Raw genomic sequence first — 26,868 nt, 5'->3', positions numbered from 1 at the left:
ATGATAATTGGGACTAAAGCTAAATAAATAGGCTATTATATTCACCTAAACCCAGAGCCTGAGGTACTAAAAGGTACTCACAAACTAGCCAATGAAAGTGAGGGAGCAATGAAAGATATCTCCTCTAATATTTCTGTTTGTACACTGATTTGCCCAGCCTCTATCACTCACTAAAGACTGCCAGACAACGGCACCATCAGATAGCTGGTAGATGCTGTCCCTTTTTATATGGGTTTTGGCCTAATTTGAAAGCAAAACTAAGAGCAGGCTAAAGGCAGCTGAAATAGAGGCACAGTTTTACTTCAGATCTGAGAAGTGTAAACTCCGTGGGACGACACAGAAACATCACACACTGGCAGAACAAAAATTATTAATCTTTGCTGTTGCTCATAGAAATTTACTGACGTTTACCAGCTACTTGGTTTTCCCCTGAATGAACAAAAACCTGCTGAAAAGCACAAGGAAATAGCCAGAAACAGCCAGAAATCCAATTTAGTCGTGAAGAACAATATAAATCTTTTTATTAGCCTACCTTAAGAGCCATGAATACAGGATTTCCTGTAATAAGAAACTACTAGTCAGCATTTAACTAAGAAAACCTACTATAAAAGTGATTGAGAAACTAAAATATATGTAACATTTAAAGAGAATTAAAAACATAACTAGTGCTATGCCTTATCCCTCTTACTGGAAGATACTGACACTGGAAGATAAGGGGAAGGTATTTTAATTTGGCTCCCTATAAAAACTGTCACAAGGTCAGACAGAAAAAGGACCATGTCAGAGACAGCACAAGTTGAATAATTAAGCTCGTCTCTTTTCTCAAATTCTGATGTCCTATGATTTAGAAACTCCAGAAAGGAGGAGATTGGTTTATTTTTTTTTTTGCATACTTTACAAAATCCTTCTTTTCTCTATTATGTTTTTCAGCTAGATACAGAAATCTATCATTATCCTGCAAGAAGAAACAAAGTCTTTTGGAAAAGGAAGCACAATTTAAAAGAAATAAAATATAATTTCAAAATTAACAGATATGTAGCTACATATATGTCTGCAATCAGCCCAATTTTCAATACACATTAACAAAATCAAATTACAGTAGAAGCTTTACTTATCACATATGGTAAGTTTTGAATTTTGTGACTGAAGATTTTCAGCATTTTAGTATTAACAGAATATAATTTCAGTTCCAAACTGCAATGATTTCTTGTCCTATCTATTTCTATCACAGAATACGTGATCTGTATTTCAAATCCATAGGATCTGAGATTTCTGCCTGAGTATTTCAATGCAAGTATTTCAGTCTTACAAGCAAAACAACAGAATTCTGTTATACAGAAGGTAAATAAGAATTGCAGAGGAATTTTTCTGAGTCTTAGTTTACATTTCTTATTATAGAAGCAGGCAGCCATACCATAAACTGATCATGACACATTTTAAATGCTGTTAGGGGTTTTAGTTTGAGAATTTTTGCCTTTACTGCTCCAACCGGTAGTTTGTTCCAGAAACTACCATTTTGGTAGTTAGACATCTTCCAATATCCAGCATCAATTTGTTCATTACCAGATTACACTGCCTCATGCCCACCGTTCTGCCATAATCCAGTTGAAACCAATGAGATTAGCCAAACAGATAAAGCAAATTGGAAATTCATGCATTACAGTATTTTTAAAAAACTTGTTTTTAAACTCCATGATTAGATATTTCATTATTTCCCAGGCACTGAACACCAGTTCAAATTGGTGAATGGATTTGTGCCAAAACATAAGAATAAAGACCTAATATGTAACGCTGTGAGGATGATAACTTTGCAAATACAATCTTGCAAAAACGAAGAAAACAAAAAACAAAACAAAAAAACCCCAATGTTTTTCTAACAGTACCATGCCTGTTAACAAAAGATAGCAATACCAAGCACTCTGACACACATTTCTTATATCCACATAAGATGTGTTTTACAGAATTACGCCGTTAAATGATTTGTCTAATAGTGTATGCAGATAAACCACCTGCATATCCAAAATCATAAATTCACCTAATTACTGCTGCATTAAGCACATCAAGTGCATATGACTAAAACACATCTTGAAGAGAGACATGCATCCTTGATCAGAAATGTCAGGAAATGGAGAATCTAGCACTGATCTTACATGTTTGCTCCAGTAGTTAAACTAAAAAAAATGTTAATTTTAAGTGCCTCACTTCAATTTACTATCTAAAAATAACAGTACATTATTTCCATAGTTTAACTTCAATTTCCAGGTGATTCTTGGTTTTAATTCCTCCAGAAGTAAAATGCCCTGACTATAGTATATTTTCTGCCTGTTTTTCAACTTCAGAAACTCACTGCTCCACTGCTCACATATCTAAGATCACTTACACACTTTTCACTGGACTTTCATGTAAAAAGAAAAAAATACCTAGAAAACCAACACCAACTTTAATATAGTGCAAAGTACAGTTTCTCTCTCAAGTCACTTATTCAAGATCTTTATGCTCTGACGTGTATTCATTCTTCTTAGAGGTATCATATTTGGTTGCATTACAATGCATTTTGTTTTAATCAATTCAGCTAACAGATCACTGTGTTGGACAGTATGACATAACTGTTATCTGCTATTTCACCAGTCTTTATTCATTCTGCTCCCCAAAACTGATTAATCATTTATGAAAAGTGCAATCATCATCTGGGTTTTTGGACCAGATTCTTAGGCTGAGTTAGACTGTCTTTAAGAACATATGTTGCTGTTCACAGCAACATGTTATATTGTGCAAATAAGGCTGGTAGTCTGGCCCTCAACAGGATAAGAATAACTTGCTTTTACTTTTCCAGAGTCATTCAATTTCTAGCAAACTCACTTGTATCTCTCAAATGATGAGATACAGTCAGAGTTTAGGAAGAAAAAAATAGAACTGTTTGCTTTGATTCAGTAAGTCTCAGTATAATAAGCTGATGCTAAACTATGCTATTAACACTGCACAAACATTTAACAGTGTGGGTATTGGTGTGTTTGACTATATTTTCTTGGAAGCCACAGCTCTCTGACTTTCTACCACTAACTTCAGAAATTACATAAATGTTTTCACAACAGACAATAAATATTTAAATCAAGAATAATTATTCTACCTGCTTCAAAGATATTTTATCCTTCTATTCCAGTTAAAAAAACAAAAACAAAAACAACAAACAAACAAAAAAAAACACCAAAAAAACCCCAACAAAGAATAAAACCACAAGCACCTTCTATTGAGGAATACAAAAAACCTTAAAATCTCATATTTTCAAATGCAACATGCCAGATTTATGACTTAATATGTATAAGCTTAATATGTACATAGATCTTGAGGATAGCTCAGGAAAGTGGTTACTGGTTGAAATACTGTCACTGAGTCAGTTTGATTAGGAAGGATATTGCACTCTGAAGTACTTCCTATATAAGCCACTTCTCACACTGCAAAGGAAGCCAGAGAAAAATACTCTTACTACAAGCTAAGAGCTAAACAAACAACCACACACACCCAGAAATGTGTGATGGTGCAAGTATCAGTATACTTCCGACAGTATTTGTAATATATTACAACAGGGAGGTCTTTTGCCATTCTTTAATCAATATGATTTTATGTTTTTCCAGGAAACATACTCTTTATCTAATTTGTTTCTCATTTATGTAGAGTTTTCAAAATTTACAGCTTACAGTCACAGTGAGCTGCGAATTACAGTTTTGTTTTATTCTATGTTATTTTTAATGGGCTAGATATCGCGGGTGATTCAATTAAATCACATGGTCTCTTGCACGAAAATAAAAAATTATGGCATAAAGTTTTACACATTCTAATTTGCTCAGTTCATCTGCTTAAAGAAAAAACGATCTGTAGCATTTACCTGTAGAAGGCTGGAGGAGCAGCTTCCCTCATCCCAAAGCTGCCCTGTTCGTTCTCAAGGTAATAGGGTACCTGTTGGCTGTGATGATGGATGAAGGGTGAGAGCTGGGGTGCCGTTTGCAAGAACACCACTGGACTTGGTGGGACATTGTTCAGTGAATGAAATCCTGCCAGACTGCTGGACCCAAAAGATTCAGAAGTAGGGGCATAACTGAGAGTAGTAGAGCTGTACACTGGAGCTGTAGTGCCAAAATCGTAAGTCGCCCCTTCTGGGTAGTTAAAAACTCCTGTCTTGTTGCTCTCCACATACATGTCGCTGAGCGATCTTTCCAGGGGAATCTTCAGCTGAGGTCTGCTCAGTGTCTCCAGTTCAGTGCCTTGAATCTGGTGAAGCAGGGTAACTCCAGAGGTTTTGGTGTGAAGGGTCATGGTCAGTGCTAATGGCAGTGAGCAAGGAACATATCTGCTTTTACTGTCAACAGCGAAATCGGCAGCTGGCAGTCCACCTAAAAAAATACCAGAACCTGTTCTGAGCCTCAGCAGAAATCATAGTAAAGCAGCACTAGACAGGTATTCCTCTAATCTCAGCAAGGAGGAGGATACAAACAAATGCAGAGTGAGCACTGAAAACGCGCATTCTCCCTCTCTCCCTCCCTCTCTCTCCCTAACTTTTAGGAGCTCCTCATCTGTACTAATATGCATTACAAGGTGCTGGCCGTGAGCCAGGAACTCTTGCCTTGTGCTGATGCTGGTTTAAACACCACTTCAGAAACAATTAGTTTTGGAGTTATACCAAATAATTGTCCCACTAAATGTTACTTCATTCCTACTAGTCCTTTAATTTTTTACTACTTCGGGGTAGCCAGCACTCCACAGCAACTAACGGGAGAGAACACTGAAATCCTACCAGGAAGAGTAGTCCAGTGGTCACACAGATTACTGCCTTTTATTTCCTCAACAGGCTCCAATCTATCTGTGCTTATCTCTCCTCCTGTTTGATTCATTTTCATGTTTGCTAGAAATATGTAATGTGTACATTGTTACGACCCTGGGTAGGACTATGCTGTAACTGAGATAGAGCAAAGTAGAATGTGTGTGAGCAAGAGCGTGCGCCTCTGTGCATGTCTGTGTGTGTGTAACAAGCCCCAGTCAATAAAACTAGCCAACAAAATTAAAGTGGGTATGGTATCTATGTAGAAGAAAAAGTTTCTAATACACTTTCATCAATAATAGCAAGTTGAAGTTACTAGAGTGCAAAAGTAATATTAAAAAGTGAGGAAAATCTTTAGATTAGCTTAGAAATGTCTGTCTGCTTCTTTTTAGACTGCAAAATGATGAAACAAAGCATCATTCAGACTTTACCATAGGAAGACCCTAAATGATATTAAAATATATCTGATTGCATGGCACATTAATTGAATACAGGAAATTCTTTTTCTTAGTCCTGTGAACAGAAGCTCAGCAAACCTGAGTTCTTAAATGAGACTAGAAAATCAATTAATATAAAATAATCAACTTAGTTCAGCTTTAAAATAAACTGAAATGCCTCTCAAAGTTACATTTAGAAGAAAAAAAAAAAAAAAGAGGGGGAAGAGAGAGAACATAATGAAAAGGTGTGGCATGCATGCTTCATCTTGCAAACTCATTTGATATAATTTTAACTTTACACAGAACAGTTCTCCTGAAGCAGCTAAATTAAAACCTCCAGAAACTGTTTCAAGCTCTCTATCTTTATTGCTGTGGTCTGTGGTTCAGTCAGTGAAATAGGTTAATGCCAGCCCTGAAAGCATTAATATATGGGCTCCAGTTAGTGTGCTTTGAGTACTAGCAAAGTCTCTGCTATACTTAAACAACTCCACAGTTATTCAGCTTCACCTTAAAAAAAACCAAGAAACTGAAAACCTGAATATGCAAGACACTAATAGCTTAAAGGAAAGTTTACTGAAATTGTTTTCATTTAGTAATAATAGTGTGGTTTTAGTACTTCTACTAAAATAGCCAGTTATTTATATTTGCAAGATTATTCTGAAGCAATATGCATTTGTACTTCCACAGGCACACAGCTAAGACAGCAACACACACATAAATAGGTACTTAGCAGATTTCCTCACCAACCCGGCCACCCTCCCTGCACTGTTCAAATTTCAGATTGTAGACTTTGATCAGAGATAAGCTTGTTTAAATAACACTGGACTGAACATGTCCCCGGTTAAAAAAAATAATAATCAGACAATCATACCCAGCAGTTCAGAAAGTCTTCGAAGAGTTATTCTGAAAATCTGCCAGACAGTGTGAGAGAAAAAATAGAGAGTGTGTGCATGTTTGCATAGAGGGGGCAAATGTGCATCTGCAGAGACTCAGAAAACTGCAAGCAAGCGTAGCTCTCAGCAGCCAGTCTTCTGGGCTATACAGACTGAAATGAATGGCAGTTACAGGTTTAAGGTCAGTCAGTCAGAGATTTCTTTTTGTGCTTCAGTAATACACAGAAAAAGCATTATCTTGTATTAAACTGCACAATCTGAGATCTAATGTGAATCTGCTTGCCATAAGAAGTACCCACTTGTACTGTGTGATACAAACTAGACTTATTCTTTTTTTTTTAATTTAAAGTATTATGCAACATATCCTATTTTAGAATTACTGTATACTGACATGCAATCCAGTGTTCCAGCATAATAGCTGTGCAGAAGATGGAAGATACAAGTGTCAACATAGCTGACTTCTGAGTGTGTCCTGTGCAACCTCAGTGCTCCTTACATACAGTTTTTAAAAAACTCATTAATAATTTTGTGAGCATTGTCTGTTTTCAGGAAGACAAGTATTTAAAATTTCCACTATATGCACGCAGCATTAAAACGCACTATAGGATTAAGTAAAATCACCATCACTTCTTCTCCATACCATTTAAACTAGGGACGCTATGAGTAGCTTTCGACAAGTCAAGCTGTAAAGTTACTGTCCTGGTCCCTAAAGAGCTTAGCAATAGATAGCTACAGTATCCCTTCAGCACACAAACTCACCCTGCTTTAGAGATGGCATTAGATGCATGCACTTATGGGCTTGCCTCCCAGAAAAATAAGACCTAAGTGTATAAAATCTGTTCTTTTTCTTAAAGGCCAGGACTTACTCCACTATCCAGTTTAATCATTCTGATCTATTAGATGCCAGGTTTTACCTGTTATGAGCACAATATGGATATATGTACAGGATATAGCAGTAATATTTAGTCCTTTTTACCAATGGACACAAAATCTATGCAAAAAACTTGATTTCACTAAATCCTGTTCCATGTATGCCTTTAAAAATACGTAGATCTCACACACAAGGGCCTACCTCATTCACTGAGTATTTTTTTTTTAAATCACATGTCGTAACAACAGAGAGTAAATAAAAACATGAATTGGCTGGAGCATCTTCATTTTGTTTTAAAAAAACTACTTAGTCAAAGGGAAATCTGCCTTTTCAGATTTGGTATTTTGTCCACTGTGCATTCAACTGCAACCAAGCTGCCCCATGTTTTCCTCTTACCTGAATGAAGGCCTAATATGTTTTTGGAGTTACTGAGCACACAGTACAGGAGAAAGTCAGCTATCCCAGTCTTCCTCAGACACCCATGAAAAATAGAGGGAAACTGGTTCTACAAAATCTGAATATTTGCTGAATTTATATCACGTGTGTATTAGTTTTTTGCTATATTTCTGAAGTTTGGGAACACACAGATAAAATTAATGCTGGTTTTGATCCATCCAGATTTATGCATATACTGTGTGTATGCGTATTTTTAAAATAGGAAGAAACAGGAAGGAAAGCAACAATAGCAATTAATAAATACTGAAGAAACAGGAGGGGACAGTCCACTGTGACTGAGGAGCACTACAGATGTTGGCAAGGAACGTCAAAGCAGAAACTGCTTCTTCACTTCTTCGTACACAGTGATTTTCACTGAGACTAAGTCAAGACATGAGTTTCTGAAACAATGGGGATTCAGACATGTAAATGAGAATTTATGAAATGAGTGAAAGTGACTGATTAATTCCTGTGTTCCCTTTTTAAAATAACAGCCTTTCTATTTACAATTTCTAGATATGCCAGAGTTCCAGTGCCCAACTCAAATTTTCCAGTGAGGATTTTACTCTAAATTACACTCCTATCACATGTATTAACATTAAAAAATGAATCACATACCTGTGCCTCTATGGTTAAATTAGTATCATTTACAGCTGAAGAATATTTAGATATGTTTCTAAAGGCAAAGCCTGCTCATTTCAGTTCACTGATGAACATGAACACTTCAAAAATGGAACATAGCTTAAATACATAAATAAATTTAAAAAAAAAATTAAGTAGCCTCCTTCCACTAGTTGCAAATAATGTTACACCAGCCAAATGGACTCAGAAACAGAAAAAGGACAGTTGGAAAAAATATAGAAAATATTACTCAAACTTATCTAAATAATCAAAAGTTTGGGAATTTCCAGTGTCATCAGTAATTTTCTGCTAATTAAAAGTCCTGAAAGCCAGTCAGTGAATGGTAACAAAGCAAGTTCAGTTCACACAGAGAAAAAAAAAGGAGAAAAGGAATAAGAAACAGCCTGAACAGATTCTTGATTCTGGACAAGAAAAAATAGCAGCTTGAGGAAAAGGAGGTTAAAAACACTACACAAAGACTACTCAAATTGTAGGAATCTTTAAATATAGCAAAACTCCTCATGCTAAAATGGGCTTTTTTCACTGCTAGTTTTAGTAAGTATTCCAACAAAAATGGTAAACTCAGAACTGAGAACATATACTATAAATTTTCCATAAACCTGTTGACAGTGAGAGACCATAAACTTCATCGCTTTGGTTCCACAGCTATAAAGATAGAAGCTTTTTTTAGCTGCTGCAATTAAAGAAGAATCTATTGCACATAACAGGAGGAACATTATGTTTTTCCAAGATTCCACTGTAACATTACAGAGAAATTATGTTGTGTTTAGTCCAGTGAGGAAACTCCTCAAGATAGACAGCTGGAGAACAGCACCATCTACCCCACTGATGTATAAATCTTCTCTCAAAATAATAAAAAAATAAAATTAAATTAAAGCTCCTGATACCACTAGGCAAAGCAAGATGTATGCTAAAAAACTCCTTAGGCTCCTAGTAGAGATAAGTGCTTCAGCTTAAGTGTTTTGGGGAGTTTTTTAACATTTAAATTTTTGTAAGTTGATTTAAAGATGCATTGCTTTCCCTCCAACCACTCTCAAACAACTTACCAAAACCAGCCACAGTACCAAAAGGCTGTACCAAGAATTTTTCTTTCTAATTTTACAGTTTAGGTTGATTTATTGTTAAAAGGGGAACTTCTGCTTTCACATGTCAAATCTAAGTAGTGAATTTGAGAATGTTTGCTCAAAATAGTTCTTATTCCAAACAGGGAACTGTGAAATACAATTATTCCCCATATACCTTTATTGATTTACAACATTTAAATTACCTTCAGTTTTGCCTATACTTTGTGTGAAAGGATCTATTATATACTTTGAAATTATCTGTATAATCAAGACCAAAAAAGAGGCTGGGATGTCATAGCTTTTTGGTAAAATATTCTGATGCTTCAAATTTTAAGACTTGTTTACAGCTATTTATGACACTATCAGATTTTAGCCATTCAGGTGGAAATTTTACATGTCACCAGTGATAATAGTTTAGAAGTACCTAAGCCAACTGGAAAGAAACTGTTTGCTTTTCCCTCCTTAAATATTTCTAGAAGCCCTTTTTTGAAATGAGAAACTCTTTCTGCTGTAGCAAATGAGGGGTTTGGAGCAGGAACTTTGAATCTGGCAGGGAGCTGAAACTGTATGTCACAAAACTGTCTTTTGCTATTCCTCTGAAACTCTATCCACATTTGGCCAATTTTTCAAGCCTTGAAAAACTGCAAGTTTTTTAAAATTAAGATTTCTAAAACCTCTCTCCTGGCTGAACCTGCTCTCTCCTCTCTCATATCCTAGTCCTGACTAGACTGGGTACAAAACTTCCCAAAAGAGTGAATGGCACAATACCATCCAGACTAGTACAGGTACAGAGAGTCTTCCCCTTTCATTACTCTTTTGGGGCAGAGCAGGAGTCTGGGTTTAAATGCAGATCACTGTGTCAGTTATAATACTGAATTTCAGTTCCCAGAAGTACAGACTGAATTTCCTGACACCAAAATGGGGGACCATCTGCCTTTTCAATTCAGCATTAGGAAACAACATGTAGAAACATACCCTTTCCTAAAGGAGCAGAAGACAGCCTGTAATATGACTGGCTTGTGCATTTCTTCAGGTTTTTGTACCTAAGACAGATGAGAGAGGATGAGACAAATTGGGCTCAACTCATGAAGAATAAATTACTTACTACATAGATAAAATGGGCCAAAATACCTGAGTACTCTGGAAAAACTCAAAATATATTAGCAAATACTGAGGTTTCAAGGAGTTGGCAGGTGTTTTCGTGGAGGCAGAAAAATGGAAGAAAAAAGACATTTCTGCTTTCCTACACTAAATGTTAACCTCTTGTGAAGGATTCTCCTGGATCTAGCTCAATCTGAAAACAAGAATGAGCTTTGAAATGTAAAATTGGAGCTTAGAATCCCATGTTCATATTGATACGTTGTGTTTATATCAAAGACATTGAATTGAGGGACTGACCACCATGAGTCAGCATTCTGAAAACAGACAAGAAAACTTGGGAAGTCTTCAGAAAACAGCTTTGTATCTACCAAGGTTGGCTTAAGGGTGAGGTATCTTCAAAATGATCAAATATTACTATGTCTGGGCTCCCACAAATAGTCAGAAATGAGCTACATGCTTAGTCCCATTTATGTGGTGATATTAACAAAATAGGCAAGTTTTGTTTATGAGGTTTGAAAGCCAAGCACAAAATTTCAGCACTACCCAGCCAGGTAAGACAACTGTTGTATGACTTACTTCTAGTTACCAGAGGATAGTACTTTGAATGGCTGAACGTCCTTAATGTATCTTGGATATGTGGCAATGGTGTGGCTAGAGGAAGAGTTTTGTATCTGAATGAACTCTTAGGAGCTTTTGCCCCCACTCCTTTCCCCAGAGTCTTCCATTTTTTCAGCAGGTTTGTTTACTGGACATCAGCTCCATTTGCTAATCAGTCATATTCTATAGAAAATTGGCCTCACTCACAGTATTACTTCTCAAGACTCCTCTTCCTGCCAACTGTTTGTGAACTGAGCTGCTCAAAACTTCAGGTTTAAACATGTGCATTTGAGTGCCCTTGTGCAAGTGCACCCATGGGCATGCAAAATATACATTATTATGTTCTCCTCAGGTACTCTCAGCTCTCTCCTCTCAAATACTGCATTATAAGACAAGTTGTTGGTTTTTTATTTTCTCTTGCTATAGTTTAAAGTTACACTGCAACTGATATCTAAAATAAGTCCAGTTCTATTTCTTTTCAAAATACACATTTGCTAACAGATCAAGATCTAAAGGGAAATATAAGTGCTTGGCCATTTATAGCGTCCACTTAAAGAAGATGCCTCAAATTCGGCCTACCAATAAGAGACTTTCTGTTATCCTTGCTCCTTTTTGGGTCTTCCAGTGAAAGAAGCAAGTCCAGAGGCCCCAAGCTGGTCAGGACACAGAAGGACAGCCTCAAGTAACAGGGCCTGCTCAAATTTTAGGAAAAAAGGCTGTGTGAGACCTTATCTACAAGCATCTGATCAGAGAAGACAGAAAATACAGAGCCAGACTCTTCTTGGAGGTATGCTGTGACAAGCCAAGAACCAACTGGACATGAATTGGATGCTAGGAAATTCTGATTAGACATGAAGAATAAATTTATACCATGAGAATGGTTAAACACTAGAACACGCTGCCCAGAGATACTAGGAACTCACTGGACTTTGAGGATAAAACTCAGCTTTGAGTTCAAGACTTGATTGGACAAGTTCCTGGAAAACCTGATCTAAAAATACTTATTTGAGCAGGGGTTTGGACTAGATGACATACTGACATCCCTTCCAACTTATTGTGAGTTTATGCATGTAATACACAGGTCTGCCACAAAACAGACAGGTGATTACTTTGATGATGGTCTATTTCCCCATTCTCCACAGATGCCTATTTTCAAGATCCCATTTAATAGTTCTAACCCTTCTGCTGCTCTTTCATCAAGACATCTACCCTTTTTAATTGGTCTTCTATTTTCCCTAAATTAGATAGAAATTAAGGAAATTCCATGCACAGATTCACCCTTCGCCTTGATTCCTCTGCACACTGGCCTGATGAAGGTACTGAAGTCTCAGTTTCCTATCATAATCTGAGTTAGGAAGAAAAAAAAAAAAAAAATCTGTTCGCCTCACTGTAATTTCTGTAAACTGCTCCAGTCCTTCTCTAAAATATCTTTGCTTGCCATTGCCCCAGTAATGGACCTACCTGTTTTCAGAAGCCAGTGGCACACATATGTTTGAACACCCTGCAAGACTGAGGCAGTAAATAGTCAGCCATCTTTGTGGCATCCACAAAAGAAAAAAAAAAACAGCTGCCTCTTTTGATGACAATTACTGTCTTCATCAAAAGACTCATTCTGAAGTGTCATTCCATGGGTCTAGCTCCCCCTGTCAAGGTTTTTACATAGATATATATGGTGCAGGGACATGTACAGTAAAGTGACAAGAGTGTCCAAGTGTTTAAAGGGTCAAGCCTAACCTCAAACCAGAAGACAGTGTAGAATCAATCTTATGGCATTACCTAGTTTCTTAATTCTATTTCTCTCCATTATTAGTGTTCAAATATACTACATTTGGTTTTAACATCTCACACATTCACATTTCCTTCCTATGAGCTGATCCTCCAATTGAAATGTCCCTGTGGTGAAGGTAACGCTATCCCCTCAAGAAGTTATACTTATTGTGGCTGTGAGGCCAAGATTATTCTTCACCCAAATGGCTTGGAAAAGTCTTGGTGCTTCATCATGCCATTCTTGTGTACCAGGACTATTTGGCTTTAGCTATTGGTAGCTGAAGTCCTTTTTTTTCCCGGGTATCTTCAGATAATTGGTTTTGCTTTAGTTATTCCAGTAAACATTGCAAATCAATTTTCACTGCTCTTGCAAGCATGGCTCCATGTCCTTGTGAATAACCTGGAGTCAGCACATCAGGCCCTCTGGTATAACTTAGCTTCTCTCTACCTGACTAGAGAGTATCACAGAGCTACCGGCCAGTGCCACACAAGGAAAATGTGCCGATTTTCCCCTGGGCCCATTCTCACAAACCTCAAGTCAAAAGGAAAATTCACAGGGGGTATTAGTTGTTGAACTAATCAATGTTGCTATACATTTTTCAGTATTCTCTCCCTGATGTCAAGAACTGGCCGGTTTTTGCCATCACCAGTCCAGCAACAACTACAGCCACATCTGAGTTGGTCATTGGTGCCCCTGGTCATTCATCGGGCACACACTCTAGAAATGCACAGTCAGACAGCACATGTTCATCAAAAATTATCATGTCCAGCAGGGAAGGTACTAGCTGTAGTCATCTTGTGTGGACCTCAAGTGAAAGAGCAAATTCAATAGTCTAGATAGCAAAAGTGTGGTAGATACTGTAGGGAAAGATATCTTGAGATAATAATTCATCAGGCCTTTGTAACTGGGAGCTGTCTCTTCTGTCCTGATGTACTTTTAAAAATTCTCAAACAAAATATGTCTTAATTCTAACAAAAATTCAGCCCTTCTAGAAAAGAAGTCTCGATAGGAGGTTCTCTCAGAAGATACAATCCCATTTAAGTAGCAGAAATGTACCATCTATATTAAAATATGCAACCTGGAGCTAATTAGCAGCTTCTTCCGTAACAGTTATTGTGAAGACATGCAGGATCAGAAAGATCTTGACTTGAATCCTTGAAATACATTTTCTGATATTTTACATTTTTTTATTTGCAAAACAGGATAGGGATTGTATTAAATATATAGTCCTAAATAAGGCTGTGCTATATCTTGTAAGATAATATGAATCAGTCACTGTCTTCAGTGGAACTGATCATGATGAGCTAATTTAAAAATGCATTTAAGTGCTTTGCTGGATGAGGGCCTAAGTCTCTGATCCTCACGCACACATCTTCTCCAACCATCAGAGAAGTCCAAAATTAACAGTCACAGAGTTTGTCTTTCATTCTTTGAGAATAACTTGCAAGCTTTCCAAAATTCAGTTACATATACGCCTTATTCCAGGAGAGAAGTCCAATTTTAAAACTACTTAACAACCCTACAAACATGGCCAATGGAATCTGAACGAAAAAGCAAAGCAAAACCCTCAATTCCATAGTGATTGTTATTTGTACTTAGGAGCACCTAAGTTCACCATCAGAAATTAGGTTCTTGTTGTAAAGTACAATATATACTTAGAACAAAGAATGTTTACTTAATAGCCAAGATGTAAATATCCAGGCTTACACTAGGGACTGAAAACAGCTCTGCTGGAGAAAGAGTTTCTCCACTTCTTCACAAAATGCAAATGCCAGAACACTCATGAACAAAAAATCATACAACTTCAGTATTGTCTAATCATCATCAAACATAAAAGAGAGTCACAATCATCTGCAGTACACTCTGTCTCAAGGAGATGAGAAACAAACCCCCCCCCAAAAGAAAGGAGAAGGAGGGTAGGAAAAAAACTAGGCTTCTGGTTGGTGAAAGCTTTCAAAGTCACTTCTATGCTTCTGTAGAAAGACAAAAATGCATTGTCATCTGTCGAGCGGAACAAATAGGACCTTAGTGATTCAGTAACAGTTGTGCTCTCCTGGCAGATATTAACTTGTTTAAGGCAGGGAAGATCAAAGGAAGTAACTGAGTGCCAACAACAACAACAAAAAAAAAAGGTCAAAGTTATTTATTATTTCAGCATTCCCTATCTTTATTTGTTCATCTACCATTTTCATTGTTTTGTGCAACAAGATGGAGGTTTTCCTGAAAGAGAGCAGTCAATCATTTAATGCAATGTTTCTTTTGCAATACAGGCTCTCCTATATGTTCAGAAACTCATTGGAGCAATAGGATTCCTATTCCTGATGGTGTGTAAAATACACAGTTCAACATACTCATTTAACAGAATGGTCTACAAGACACAGAAGTTATTAGCTATTATTAATGAATTAGAAAAACAGAAAGCATTATCAGCGATTATTGACATGAAACTTAATGCAAAAATATTTATATTTATTTGACTTAAAACTATAGAAAAAAACACAGAGTTCGTATTAAATAGTTGCCATTTTTCCAAGGAAGTGACGTTACAACTGCAAAACTTTAAAAAGCTGGAGAAATATCAAGAAATTAAGTTCTTATTGCGTAACTAAGGGATATAGTTATTCTTAATAATTCCTAATTGAGATCTTGCCAGAATCAAAACCTCAGCAATGCATCACTTGTACAACATAACAGAGATAAAAGGCACATACTATACAAAGACAACTGATACATAAACTCCCAAGCCACCTTTATACATTTGAGCTCTGGAATGTGAAGCAAGGCTGGTGCTAGCATGGTGCCATGCTCCGGATGATTAACCCCTGTCTCACCAACAGTGTGACATTAATGCTGTTAAATTGCTTTGTATACCAAATTACTATATACCATATAATATATGAACGAATTAAGGCAGTAATATTGCACAATTCTTTCTACCACACTTCTTTGAATAGGACAGGTATGCTTCAAAAGGCCTGTTGACAGGAGAGGATTCTCCACTGTACTGTTTCTCCTCCCCTGAGTACAAATAGTCCAGGCATCATTAGAGCCATATGGACTGCTGACACATTACCCTCCAGAATCAATGTGGTGTCACTTTGAATGGCACCAAGAAGGCTGGAACCCCTACAAGGAGGTCAGCATGCAGAGGCCAGTGTCAGCCACCCTCATCAGTGGTTGCTGAGCAATGAAGATCTGAGAACAAAAATGTTGAAAGTGTCTCCCTCCAGTAAGCTCCAGGTAAGTGAAACTCCAGACCTGCAGACTCTCTGCAATTGTACTATTAACTGTTGCAATATTCCCTGGGAGGAGTTTGGCATGTGCCAAACAGCACTACCCCAAACTATTCCTGAGCTTGTTTGAGACATTAAAGAATTACAGGACCATACCTATTATTTAGCTTGTATTCATCCACCACTTCATGAAAACTATTAGCACAGATGCAGTTTATTCCAGGACAATCAGTCCAGCTGCCTGGGAGTAAACTTAGGTTTATTTATTTGATTTATGTTTATAGCTAAAGCCTCTGGCTTTTAAGTTGGACCCAAAAGATTGGTTTGCAACCTGCTTCTAAGGTGCCAAAGTTCAAAAGCTATGCACACTGTTAAAGCCTGGGCATGCCTCACTCCCAGCAGCTTCAGCATGACTTCAGCATGCACAATGAGCTGCTGGGCACTTCTGACCTGAAATGGTCAAGGGAGCATTTGCAAGGCACAGAGGGAATACAACCCTGTTTCCGAGTTCAAATAAGTCAACTTCCTGAAAGCCACTCTGGAAAGTCAATCTTTCATGCTTGTCAGGGTTTTAAAAAGAATGGTTTTGCAATACAACTCAGGTGATTCAGCAGTGAACTGTTGACCAGAACAGTGGTATCCCTCCTCCTGCCTTTGCATTCCTGCCTCTTTCCATGCTTCCAGTTTGGAGACTGACATTAGCAAAAAGGTTTGTTGTTTTCTGAAAGGTAAATATCATATTGGTATGGTCCTTGAGCCAGCTCAGGAGAAGCTGCAGGAGATCTTAGCTAGAGTGAAGAGAGGGGCCACCTTGCTCAGTGGCAGCTAGCCCTTAGATTAACCTAGAAGTACACTCAGAGAGAACAAGCCAAAGCAGAAAGGATGCAAACTGCCAAAGGGATATTTTTCAGATCACACATCATTGATCATGATGAAACTGAATCAAATACACCTGGCACGTCTTTTCTTATGTAGTCTGCAACCTAACACAGAGCATACATCAACAAATGATTTGGAAGTTAATGTAAAAGTTACCCTTTCATGCAAAACTTTATCCTATAATATTGGCAGTCCTAGTTTGGATGAAAATCAGTTGCCCTTGTGCCCTTGTGGCTAAGAAGGCCAATGGCATCCTGGGGTGCATTAGAAAGGGTGTGGTTAGTAGGTCAAGAGAGGTTCTCCTCCCCCTCTATTCTGCATTGGTGAGGCCACATCTGGAGTATTGTGTCCAGTTCTGGGCCCCTCAGTTCAAGAAGGACAGGGAACTGCTTGAAAGAGTCCAGCGCAGAGCCACAAAGATGATTAAGGGAGTGGAACATCTCCCTTATGAGGAAAGGCTGAGGGAGCTGGGTCTCTTTAGTTTGGAGAAAAGGAGACTGAGGGGTGACCTCATCAATGTTTACAAATATGTAAAGACTGAGTGTCAAGAAGACGGAGTTAAGCTTTTTTCAGTGATGACAAGAGATAGGACAAGGAGTAATGGATACAAATTGGAGCATAGGAGGTTTAAGTTGAATATCAGAAAAAAATTTTTTACTGTGAGAGTGACAGAGCCCTGGAGCAGGCTGCCCAGAGAGGTTGTGGAGTCTCCTTCGCTGGAGACATTCAAAACCCACCTGGACAGGTTCCTGTGTGATGTGCTCTAGGTGACCCTCCTCTGGCAGGGGGGTTGGACTAGATGATCTTTCGAGGTCCCTTCTAGTCCCTAGGATTCTATGATTCTATGATTCTATTCTTTTACAAATGTTTTAGTGAACCAGTTTTGAGAGACTGGTCCATTGAATATCTATCTGTGGTTCTCAAATATATTTACAATATAAGGATTTTGGGGGAAGTACCTGGAATACACTTGAACAGATGTTTTCTTAAGCTTATACCAGTAATCAGTTTTATCAGAAATGAGAGATGCATTAAATTAATTCACATTATGTAATTTGACTGTTCTCAACAATATTACAGCAGTTTCAAGTCAAGCATAGACAATATCTGTGCTCAGAGACTGCAATGACTGTCAGGTTTTATGGTAGACAGTATATAAAAATGGTTGCTTATCAGTCCTCAATATATGTGGAACACCGATGACCTGTAAAGATACACTATCTAAAATTAAGAAGCAACTACCAAATTTGCACAACAAACATGACTGTGTGCTCACTTAAACGAATAAATAATCCCTGTAAAATTGATAGAATTATTGATTAATAATTTTTCATCAATGTTATGCTAAAATAATATGGTCCTTACTACTAAAAGAAAAAGAAAAAAAAATAAAACAAAACATAGCACTGCTACACACTATTACTTTACCCTATTTCTGCTTTGAAATGTTGATTCTGAGGAAACACAGGAGCAAATGATGATACAGAGCCTTAATGACAGAATTAGCAGCTGATTTTGTGACCAGAATCTCTCCCTGTCAAAAAACATCAAAGTGAGGTTGAATCCTTAAAAAAATGTATAGGCACAGACACTGTAATAAATAAAACAGGGCCTAATGCTTAGTTAGCACTCTACAAAACCTCTGAAATTAGCCCAAGCCTTCAAACATACTATTTTTTTCAGCCTTTCTAAAAAACCCCAAGCATGCTGATCTTGCAACATGGTTTGCAAGTTAATACATCTGACATGCACAGGACAGATAAGAGGTCAGGAGATACCAGCAGTTTACTTCATATTTTAGATAAGTTACTAATAGCTTCATGTCACACTCTACTTTTCTCCTAAGCCAAAGTAGCTCCATCAACACATTCCTCCTGATTTAAATTAGCAAAATCAACTTGAAGGGTGAAGCATTTTCTCAAGTAAAGCTTCATAGGATCACCTTGCTTAAAAACTAACTCAGAAAGAAGCAAACAGAAGAGAACAGTGTCAACAATCCCTGTATGAAATGTTAGATACAGCAATAGCATCTCAAAGTGATGGAAGCACATGTATCACCACAGATACCAGCCTCCAGAAGAGGTTAGTGCTTTCAAGGCAGAAATGGAAGGAACATTAATTTTGATGAAAATTGAGGTCTGATCATCTCCAGGAAGCTGAAGGCTTGAAAACACTACCAAAATTATAATCTCTTCAAATGAACAGAAAGATACTTATCTGCAGCTTGGGGAGCTTGTAGCGCCTGTCACTGCATCATCTCATTTGCTTTCCAGAAACTTTGAATTCCACATGAATTCCTTTTGTAATTCTAGCTAAATACTCACGTCTTGCTCCATTCACAGCCTATCACTTGGTAATTACATATTATATCAACAGAAAAAAATAATTAATGACCCATATTTTATGGGAAACCACAAGTCAATATTTTTACATGTAAATAGAGTCACAGAACAACACAAAACAACTATTATACGCGTAACACATCGAGAACACTTTGAATCAGCTTATAACACAAAAAATAGACTTCTGAATCTATGCAATTTTTGGCTTTCTTACATCAGTGTCTTCTACATAAATCTGAAGAAAAAAGTGAGCAGATCCAGCCTGCATGGATGGCTTAATCCACATTGCTTACAAGAATAGCTGAGCCACTCGGCATTACGTCTGTTTTACTGACTTCCAAATACTCCTGCAAAAAAATTCAAAATAGTATCCTTCCCTGGGTATAATATGGGGTGAAGTCAGCAGCCCTTGCTTTTGGGACTAGAGAAGTTCCTTCAAACCCATGAAAAAATACCATACAACCCATATATTTAACAATCTGCTATAGGTAACACTTAACAGCAGTCCTTTTAAGCACAATTCTGTAGTATAAATACAGCCATTTCATGTAATTTGGGCCTCACCCAAGGCACTACATGAGAGTAGCATATATAACCAAGTGCTTAGAGGATATATATGATCTCTGGAGCAGCTATGTGTGGGTAACTGACAGTTACATCTCATAGAATAATAGAATGGTTTGGGTTGGAAGGGACCCTAACTATGATCTAGTTCCAATCCTCTGCCATGGGCAGGGACACTTCCTGCCAGACCAGGTTGCACCAAGCCCTATCCAAACTGGCCTTGAACACTTCCAGGGGTGGAACTTACCACAACTTACTTCCCTGGGCAACATGTTCCAGTGTCTCACCACCCTCACACTAAATAATTTCTTCTTAATGTCTAGCCCAAACCCACCAAAGAGGCTCAGATCTACTAAAGTCACATGATTTGAATTCAGTATATAAAGGAATGTGATTATCAGATATACAAAGCTGAAAACTGATACCTAAATTTGAAACCTTGACTCAGTAATGTTAAATAAATGGATCTGCAGAACTAACTGCAAGAGCACAACTGGCTAGAAACAGAACAGACCAAAGTGACTGGAAGTGGACTGGAGGAGATGTAAAATATCTAAGAAAAGCCACATTGGTTCAGACCCAGGATCCCTATACCCCTGTAATCCCATCTTTGGTAATAGCTGCTACAACTGGATGCTCAGTGAACAGAAAGAACAGGGCAAGTATGTGTGATATTTCTCCTATATATTCTCCTAGCTTCTATTTTCTGCTCACAGTATTTGCTGAGCCTAATCCAGTTATCTGTTAAACAATCCTCAATGGAACTATCTTCCAAGTTGTTTTCATTTTCCCTTCAACCTGTACAAACTGTTCGCCTCCATAACAAACTTTGTCAAGGAATCTCACAAATCCCTCCTGTGTGGGAAATTATCTCCTTTTGCTTGTTCTGAACCTGGTTTCTTCAAGCTTCACTGCATGCTCTAGGGTTCATTCTCTTTTTGGAAAACTACTTAACAGAATCACAGAATCGTCATGGTTGGAAAGGACCTCTGAGATCACAGAGTCCAACCATCAACACAAAAACAAACAAACAAATAATGGGGGTTTTTTGTTGTTGTTGGGTGGGGAGGGTTATGTCAGTAGCCTAGCTGAGCTCCAGCTGGGCTTTTGCCTTCCTAATTTTCTCTCTGTATGACCTCATGAGATCTCTGAACTCCTCTTGAGTTGCCTGTCCCTTCTTCCAAAGGCAGCAAACCCTCCTTTTCTTCATATGTCCCAGCAAAAGCTCCCCGTTCAACCAGGCTGGACATCTTCTCCATCCTTTAATCTTATGACACCTGGGGACAGCCCAATTCTGGGCCTTTAAGATTTCCTTCTTGAAGAGCATCCACCTTTCCTGGACCCCTTCAGGACTGTCTCCCAAGGGACTCTCTCAACCAGTGTCATGAACAGGCCTCCTCATCCTGGTTGGGTTGTCTATATCAGACTCCCAGCACAGTATCTATCTCATTCACCTTATTCACCTTCCTCTGCATCCTTATGCATAAACACTCAACTTTATCATCACTATAATCAAGCTCTACACAATCAAAACACTCCCTAACATACAGAGCCACACCACAGCCTCTCCTTCCTTGCCTGTCCCTTCAGAAGAGCTTATATCCATTCATTGCAGCATTCCAGTTGTGAGTCATCCCACTGTTTCCATGATGGCAAATACATCATAGCTGTCCTGCTGCACAATGGCTTCCAGCTCATCCTGTTTGTTGCCCGTGCTACGTGCATTAGTGTAGATGCACTTGAGGGGCTACTAATTTCACCCCCATCCTTGGCCCTTCTCCACTAGGCTCATCTATGGTGGGCCTGGCTTTATCACCCTTCAAGTCTTGTTTAAAACACTGTCCATCAGCCCTAATACCCCTTTCCCCCTGTAAAACATGGTTTTCCCATCCACTGCAAGCAGGCCCGGTGTCCTGTAAATCAAACCATGGTCAAAAAACCCAAAGTCCTGCCAGTAGCACCAGATTTTCAGCTAGGCATTGACCCGGTGGGTCTTCTTGTTTACCCATTCATCATTCCCTGGAACTGGATGGATAGAGGATAACACAACTTGTGCTCCCAATCCCTTGACCAGTCATCCCAAGGCCCTGAAATCTTTCTTCATTACCCTCAGATTTCTCTACCTCATTACTGCCTACCTGAAAGATCAAAAGAGGGAAGTAACCTGAGGGTTGTACCAGACCACGAAGTTTCCCTGTTATATCCCTAGCCCAGGCTCCAGGGAGGAAGCAGATGTCCCTGTAGGAAGGGTCTGGCTGGCATATAGGACCCTGTTAGCCTCAGAAGGGATTCTCCTCCTCTTGCTCTTAACAGAAGCAGTCTTCACGTGTGGAGCTGGCTGCTTCAGCAGCTCCCTGGAGGGGACTTTATCAACATCTTCATTTCCCTGGTCATCTATCTCCAGAGCCCTGTATCTGCTCCGTAAGGGCACCTGGGGAGTTGGGGAAGGTCTGGAGGTGACTTGCCTGCTGCCCCAAGCAAGGACGTGGTTCCATTCCTCTCTGTCATACCTTAGATTCCCTCCTTCTGCCTGGTGACAAGAGGGCAGGGGATCATCTACCTCTCATGGAGGCTATACCGGCTGCCTTTTCCCTAAGGATGGCAGGATGTGGCTCCACCAGTCTATTTCCCTTTCACATTCCCACATAGTCATCAAATCTTGCCAATTCCTACTTAAGTTCTGCCAGCAGGCTGAGCAGATCATTTACCTACTCACTGTGCACACAGATGTTGTCTTTGCTGTCCTCTGGCAAGAGTGACAGGCTCAGACATTCCACACAGCCCAACCCCTGGACAGCTGCGTGTTTCCGAGATAGGTTAGTCTGGGTCACCACATATCTTTTGACCATGGCTTTGGATCGAGTGGAGACCGTCGCTGGATTTTCTTCCTGGGAGGGTGAGGACTTCCAGCCGAGCTAGCCTGCCCTCTCACCTTGCCCACACAAACTGCCACACCACACCCTTCCGACGTGCCATGCCCCATTTGCCGCCTCTGTTCACCACGCTCGTGTACACAAGGGGGTTTGGCCTCACCCACGCTGAGTCAGAGCACTCTTAGTATGTCTAGCACATATAGCAAAGCTCTAAAAGAAAGCTTAACAAAAGTTAGTTGGTTATTTCATTTTTAAGTGATGAACGTACGTGTAGAAGCAAGACTGGAGCACTGTGGTTAGATATTTCACTGGGGAAAAGGAAAATCTGCATTTTGGTCCTGCTCCCAGAACTATTTGTGTTTTATTCAAAGTCTACTTTATATAACACTCACAAAATAAGTCTTAGCTATGTAATATGCAACCTCAAAACGACAGGAAGACTAATGATTTCTCTTGGAGTCTATTTGAGCTCAAACAGCTTCATGCAAAGTACACATGCTATTGAGAACACACAGCACCAAACAGAAAAGCAGGTTCAGAAATCTACCAGGGACAGTTTTATAGCCATCCATGGCAAGCATTAATGCAAAGTTTCTGCCTGTGAAAGAGACAATCTGATCATTAGATCACTAGATCAGAAATGTTAGACATAAAATAAGATTTATACTTCTGACAACCCTCTCTGGACTTCTCCTTTCTTGAACACGTATCTAAGTGTGAGGTCAAGGAAAGAAAGTTTCCACATTCTCATTATGGTCCTAGATGACAGTGAGACAGACACATGCAACTCTTTTTGAAACATAGGAAGGCAATTATAAAGTGTTCTCATACTTTCTGGACAGAGGGGTTAAAGTATTACATTTACATGAATCAGGGCATACCAATTAAAAAAAGAAGTATTTTTCACCCGAATATTTGTCCTCACTAATGACTAATGGTTACTTTTAGGTCTAAACTACCGGAATAACTTTAATATTTTGGTGAGTGATCAAAAACAAATGAATTCCCAAGTGAATTCGCCACATCATTAGTAGTTTATCTTATTTTTATATTTGTACATGTAATTGCAGACCTTGGTTGGTATATTATAAGATCAGTGCTCTAAAGCTAAAATACCATGAAAACCAGCAGCTAGCTTGCTGTTAGTTTGTTTGCTTACTGTCACTAAAGTATGGTGCAGTAATTCTTAAAAAACATTGATCCATGACCCTTTTGTGCCTGACATACCCAAAATTTTTCATTTCCCTATGTCTTAATCGCATAGACTTCCTGTAAGTACATAATCTAACAGTACAATTTATATGCCAGTACTAAACAGTGTCCTCAGAATTGTTTATAAACATTAAATGTCAGGAATATTCTTTTCTTATACAACACAGGGAAGTTGCAGGGTTTGTCCAACACATACCAATTTAGTGATAGAGCAGGCTGAAACGTGAAAAGGGGATAATGGTTTCTAGTTTCTTGATCTAACGATACCCAGTTCCTCACTGAATATCACCCATCAATGAACTGTTTGACTCAAAGGCCACTTCTACATACAGTTTAACTTTGCAGGATCTGAACTTCTGATAAAACTAAGAAATCTGGAGCTGAAATAAGGCTGCTTTTGAAAAAACAACAACAAAACCAAACACAAACAAACAAAAAAACCACCCCAAAAAAACCCCCACCAAACTATTCCATTGATATTCCTGCCAGTAAACTGAAATCTTAACTTTGCTCCTCAAAGGCAGTAAATATCAATGGAAATGCTTCTGGTTAAACAGAGATGTAAGCATAGCAGATGCCACTGTACCATAATCCAGTCATCTGTTTTAGCATTTCACTGAAGGATCTGCACCTGAACCATACAAAACTGCACTGAGAAGTGGCAGGATTAATCAAAGCAGTCTAAGAGATACTCTAAGTGGTTTAATAAATAAATATACAATATTTCCCCCTAAGACATATTTTCCAATTGTGCAATTTTATTCTTGAGGCTACTTAGCAACAGCAGTCATTTTCCATACAGGAATCCTCCAGGTACATTGAAAGAGCCCCAGGCAAACTACCATATACAATATTCATTATTCTGCACAAGTGGAAAAAAAAGTAAAAAAAATACTGAGTACAAAATAACATTTCATTGTTTGGTGATTGTCACAAAATATCTTTTGCCTATATTCCAGACACGATTTTAAATTATTAATCATAATTGGCTTTTCTCAGTATACAAAAAAGAAATTCTAAAAGTCTGCAAATCACTGACATCAGTCCATTGCCACAACATTCAGCCACACTGCAGCCACTGTGCAGTTCAATAGCTCCAGAACCATTTCAGATAACATTTTTTACAATCCTACTTGAAATAAGTGATTCAACATCACAAATGCTGGACACTTGCCTTCCCTAATGTGCCTAAGGATACCAATTGCAATAGTACTTTGGGAACAAAACCAGAATGTTTAAAAAACTTAATTTAGTCAGAACTACACTACTTCATCATTAAGATAGACCTATGGCAAGATCAAATCCATTCCCAGTTCATTATAATTTAGTAGCACTGTGGTTACTGAAAGGTGCTAATTCTAATCTGGCTGTACTGATTAAGCTTTATCTGTTCTCTCTTCCTCTCTCACCCTGTTGGGAGTCTGGCTGGAATATTCATATCCACAAGAGTAAATCATGCCCTGTATAGATGGGTGTCTAATTAATACAAGAAGGGGTGCAGTAAAAAAGAAAGACGTATTGCTACTGTGTAATGACTATGAACACCATTCAGCAAAATCTATACTAGTATACTTAGAGTACTCCTCTCAGTCCTTCATGCTGCTTCCCTGTTTCAACATCCGAAGGATTACATTAGCTCTTTTGCCACAATGTTGCACAGGCAGATCATGATTGCTTGGTTCCCTCAATACTCTTTCCAGAACCATCATTTCCTTAGACACAGAATAAGATTATAATAACTGTGCAAACACAAGACTGGCTTGGCTCGCTCAGATTCATGCTCAAGGTCCTGCTTCCCTGACTGGCTGCAGTGCTGAATCTCTAAGTTCATTCCAGGGATTACTGCTGGAGTGATGCAACCAGCTCAGGGTAAGGACTGCAAATTCTGCTGAGTTTCCCATGAAACACAAGCACAGCTGACAGTCTCATTTGTTGTAGGGTTCCCTTTAGATAATAAAATATATACATACTCACTTTAGTTTTCTCCTTCCACCGCAGCTCTATTTCCCCAAACCCAGAAGGACTTCCTTCTTCTTCACCTGCTACCAGGCACAAAACTGCACGTTGTATCACGCACACTGCAAACTGGTATAACTCCCTCATTATCCAGGACATACAATATATTAAGAATTGTGTCTCTGTGCCACATGGGTGATGTGAGTGCCAGGACGATGTAGTATGGATGCAATTAGCCACTCTAGAGTGGGCTGACTGTGAGTTAGCTCATTGGTGTGGCCCACAAAGACAGTAGGAGAACAACCTAAGGGCTTATTTACTTTGGAGCAGATGGATTATTGTACAGTCCCATACAAATAAACAAATTTACATGGAGGAGTACTGCTCCTACTCCAAAATATCCACATGAATGAAACATTTCTTGTATGCCAATTAAAGGTTACCAAAGAAGGGATAAAAACAGCATTTGCAATCCAGTTGAACAAACTTATCTACAAATATCTTTGCCTCTGTGTGATCATGAGTCACTGTAGATAGGCAAATTGATCATCATACTTTTTTCCTGGCTTAACCCACTAAATGTCCTAAGGGTTTGCAGGTTTTTACTTGGAAGACACTAAAGTATTATTCTCATGATGATACCTCAATGACTAGGAGACAATTAACTGAAACACATTAAAACTTGCCCTGAATTAATACTTCCAGCAGACAAAATAGTGTATTACTGCTACAACAGCATTTATGACAGAACATTAAAACTAGTGATAAAAAAATAATGTTTACAATGGAAAGCATATCAAGAAAAAGCACATTTCTTTAAGCTTATCCATTCTGATCCTTCTGAAGAGAGCAGTAGTTTGGCTTCAAACTTAACTTAAAACTTTTTAAGACCTTATAAATGAAAACTAGGAAACAGTAGAGCTAGCTGTCTTGGTTATAAAAGTAGTCCATCTCAACTAGAAAAATTACATTCTCTAAAGTGCAAGAGAAAAGAATTTGTATGACAGCAGATAAAAGCTGGCACTCATTGAAAATATATTATGGTCTTTGCCATTTGAAGTACAAACTGGGTGGGGGGAAGAGGGGAACAAAACAAACCAGACCAATCAGGCACATTAAATTATCCACTCAGAATAACTGCAAAATTTAAAGGATATGGATTTGATGAATGGACCACTCGTTGGCTGG

General features: G+C 38.4%; 1 protein-coding gene across 1 annotated transcript in view; it reads right to left on the bottom strand.

The window, feature by feature from the left end:
- ESR1 (estrogen receptor 1) overlaps nt 1–26,868 on the bottom strand; it is a 162,960-nt gene that overhangs the window by 109,818 nt on the left and 26,274 nt on the right. Inside the window, 1 exon segment of the mRNA XM_051613565.1 lies at nt 3,884–4,388. Within this exon segment, the coding sequence (XP_051469525.1) occupies nt 3,884–4,311 (428 nt within the window). The 5' untranslated portion in view covers nt 4,312–4,388.

This window comes from Apus apus, chromosome 3, assembly GCF_020740795.1.
Source record: "Apus apus isolate bApuApu2 chromosome 3, bApuApu2.pri.cur, whole genome shotgun sequence".
In the NCBI taxonomy this organism is placed as follows: Eukaryota; Metazoa; Chordata; class Aves; order Apodiformes; family Apodidae; genus Apus; species Apus apus.
Note: the sequence above shows the minus strand (reverse complement) of the source record. Positions and strands in the feature narration are given on the sequence as shown.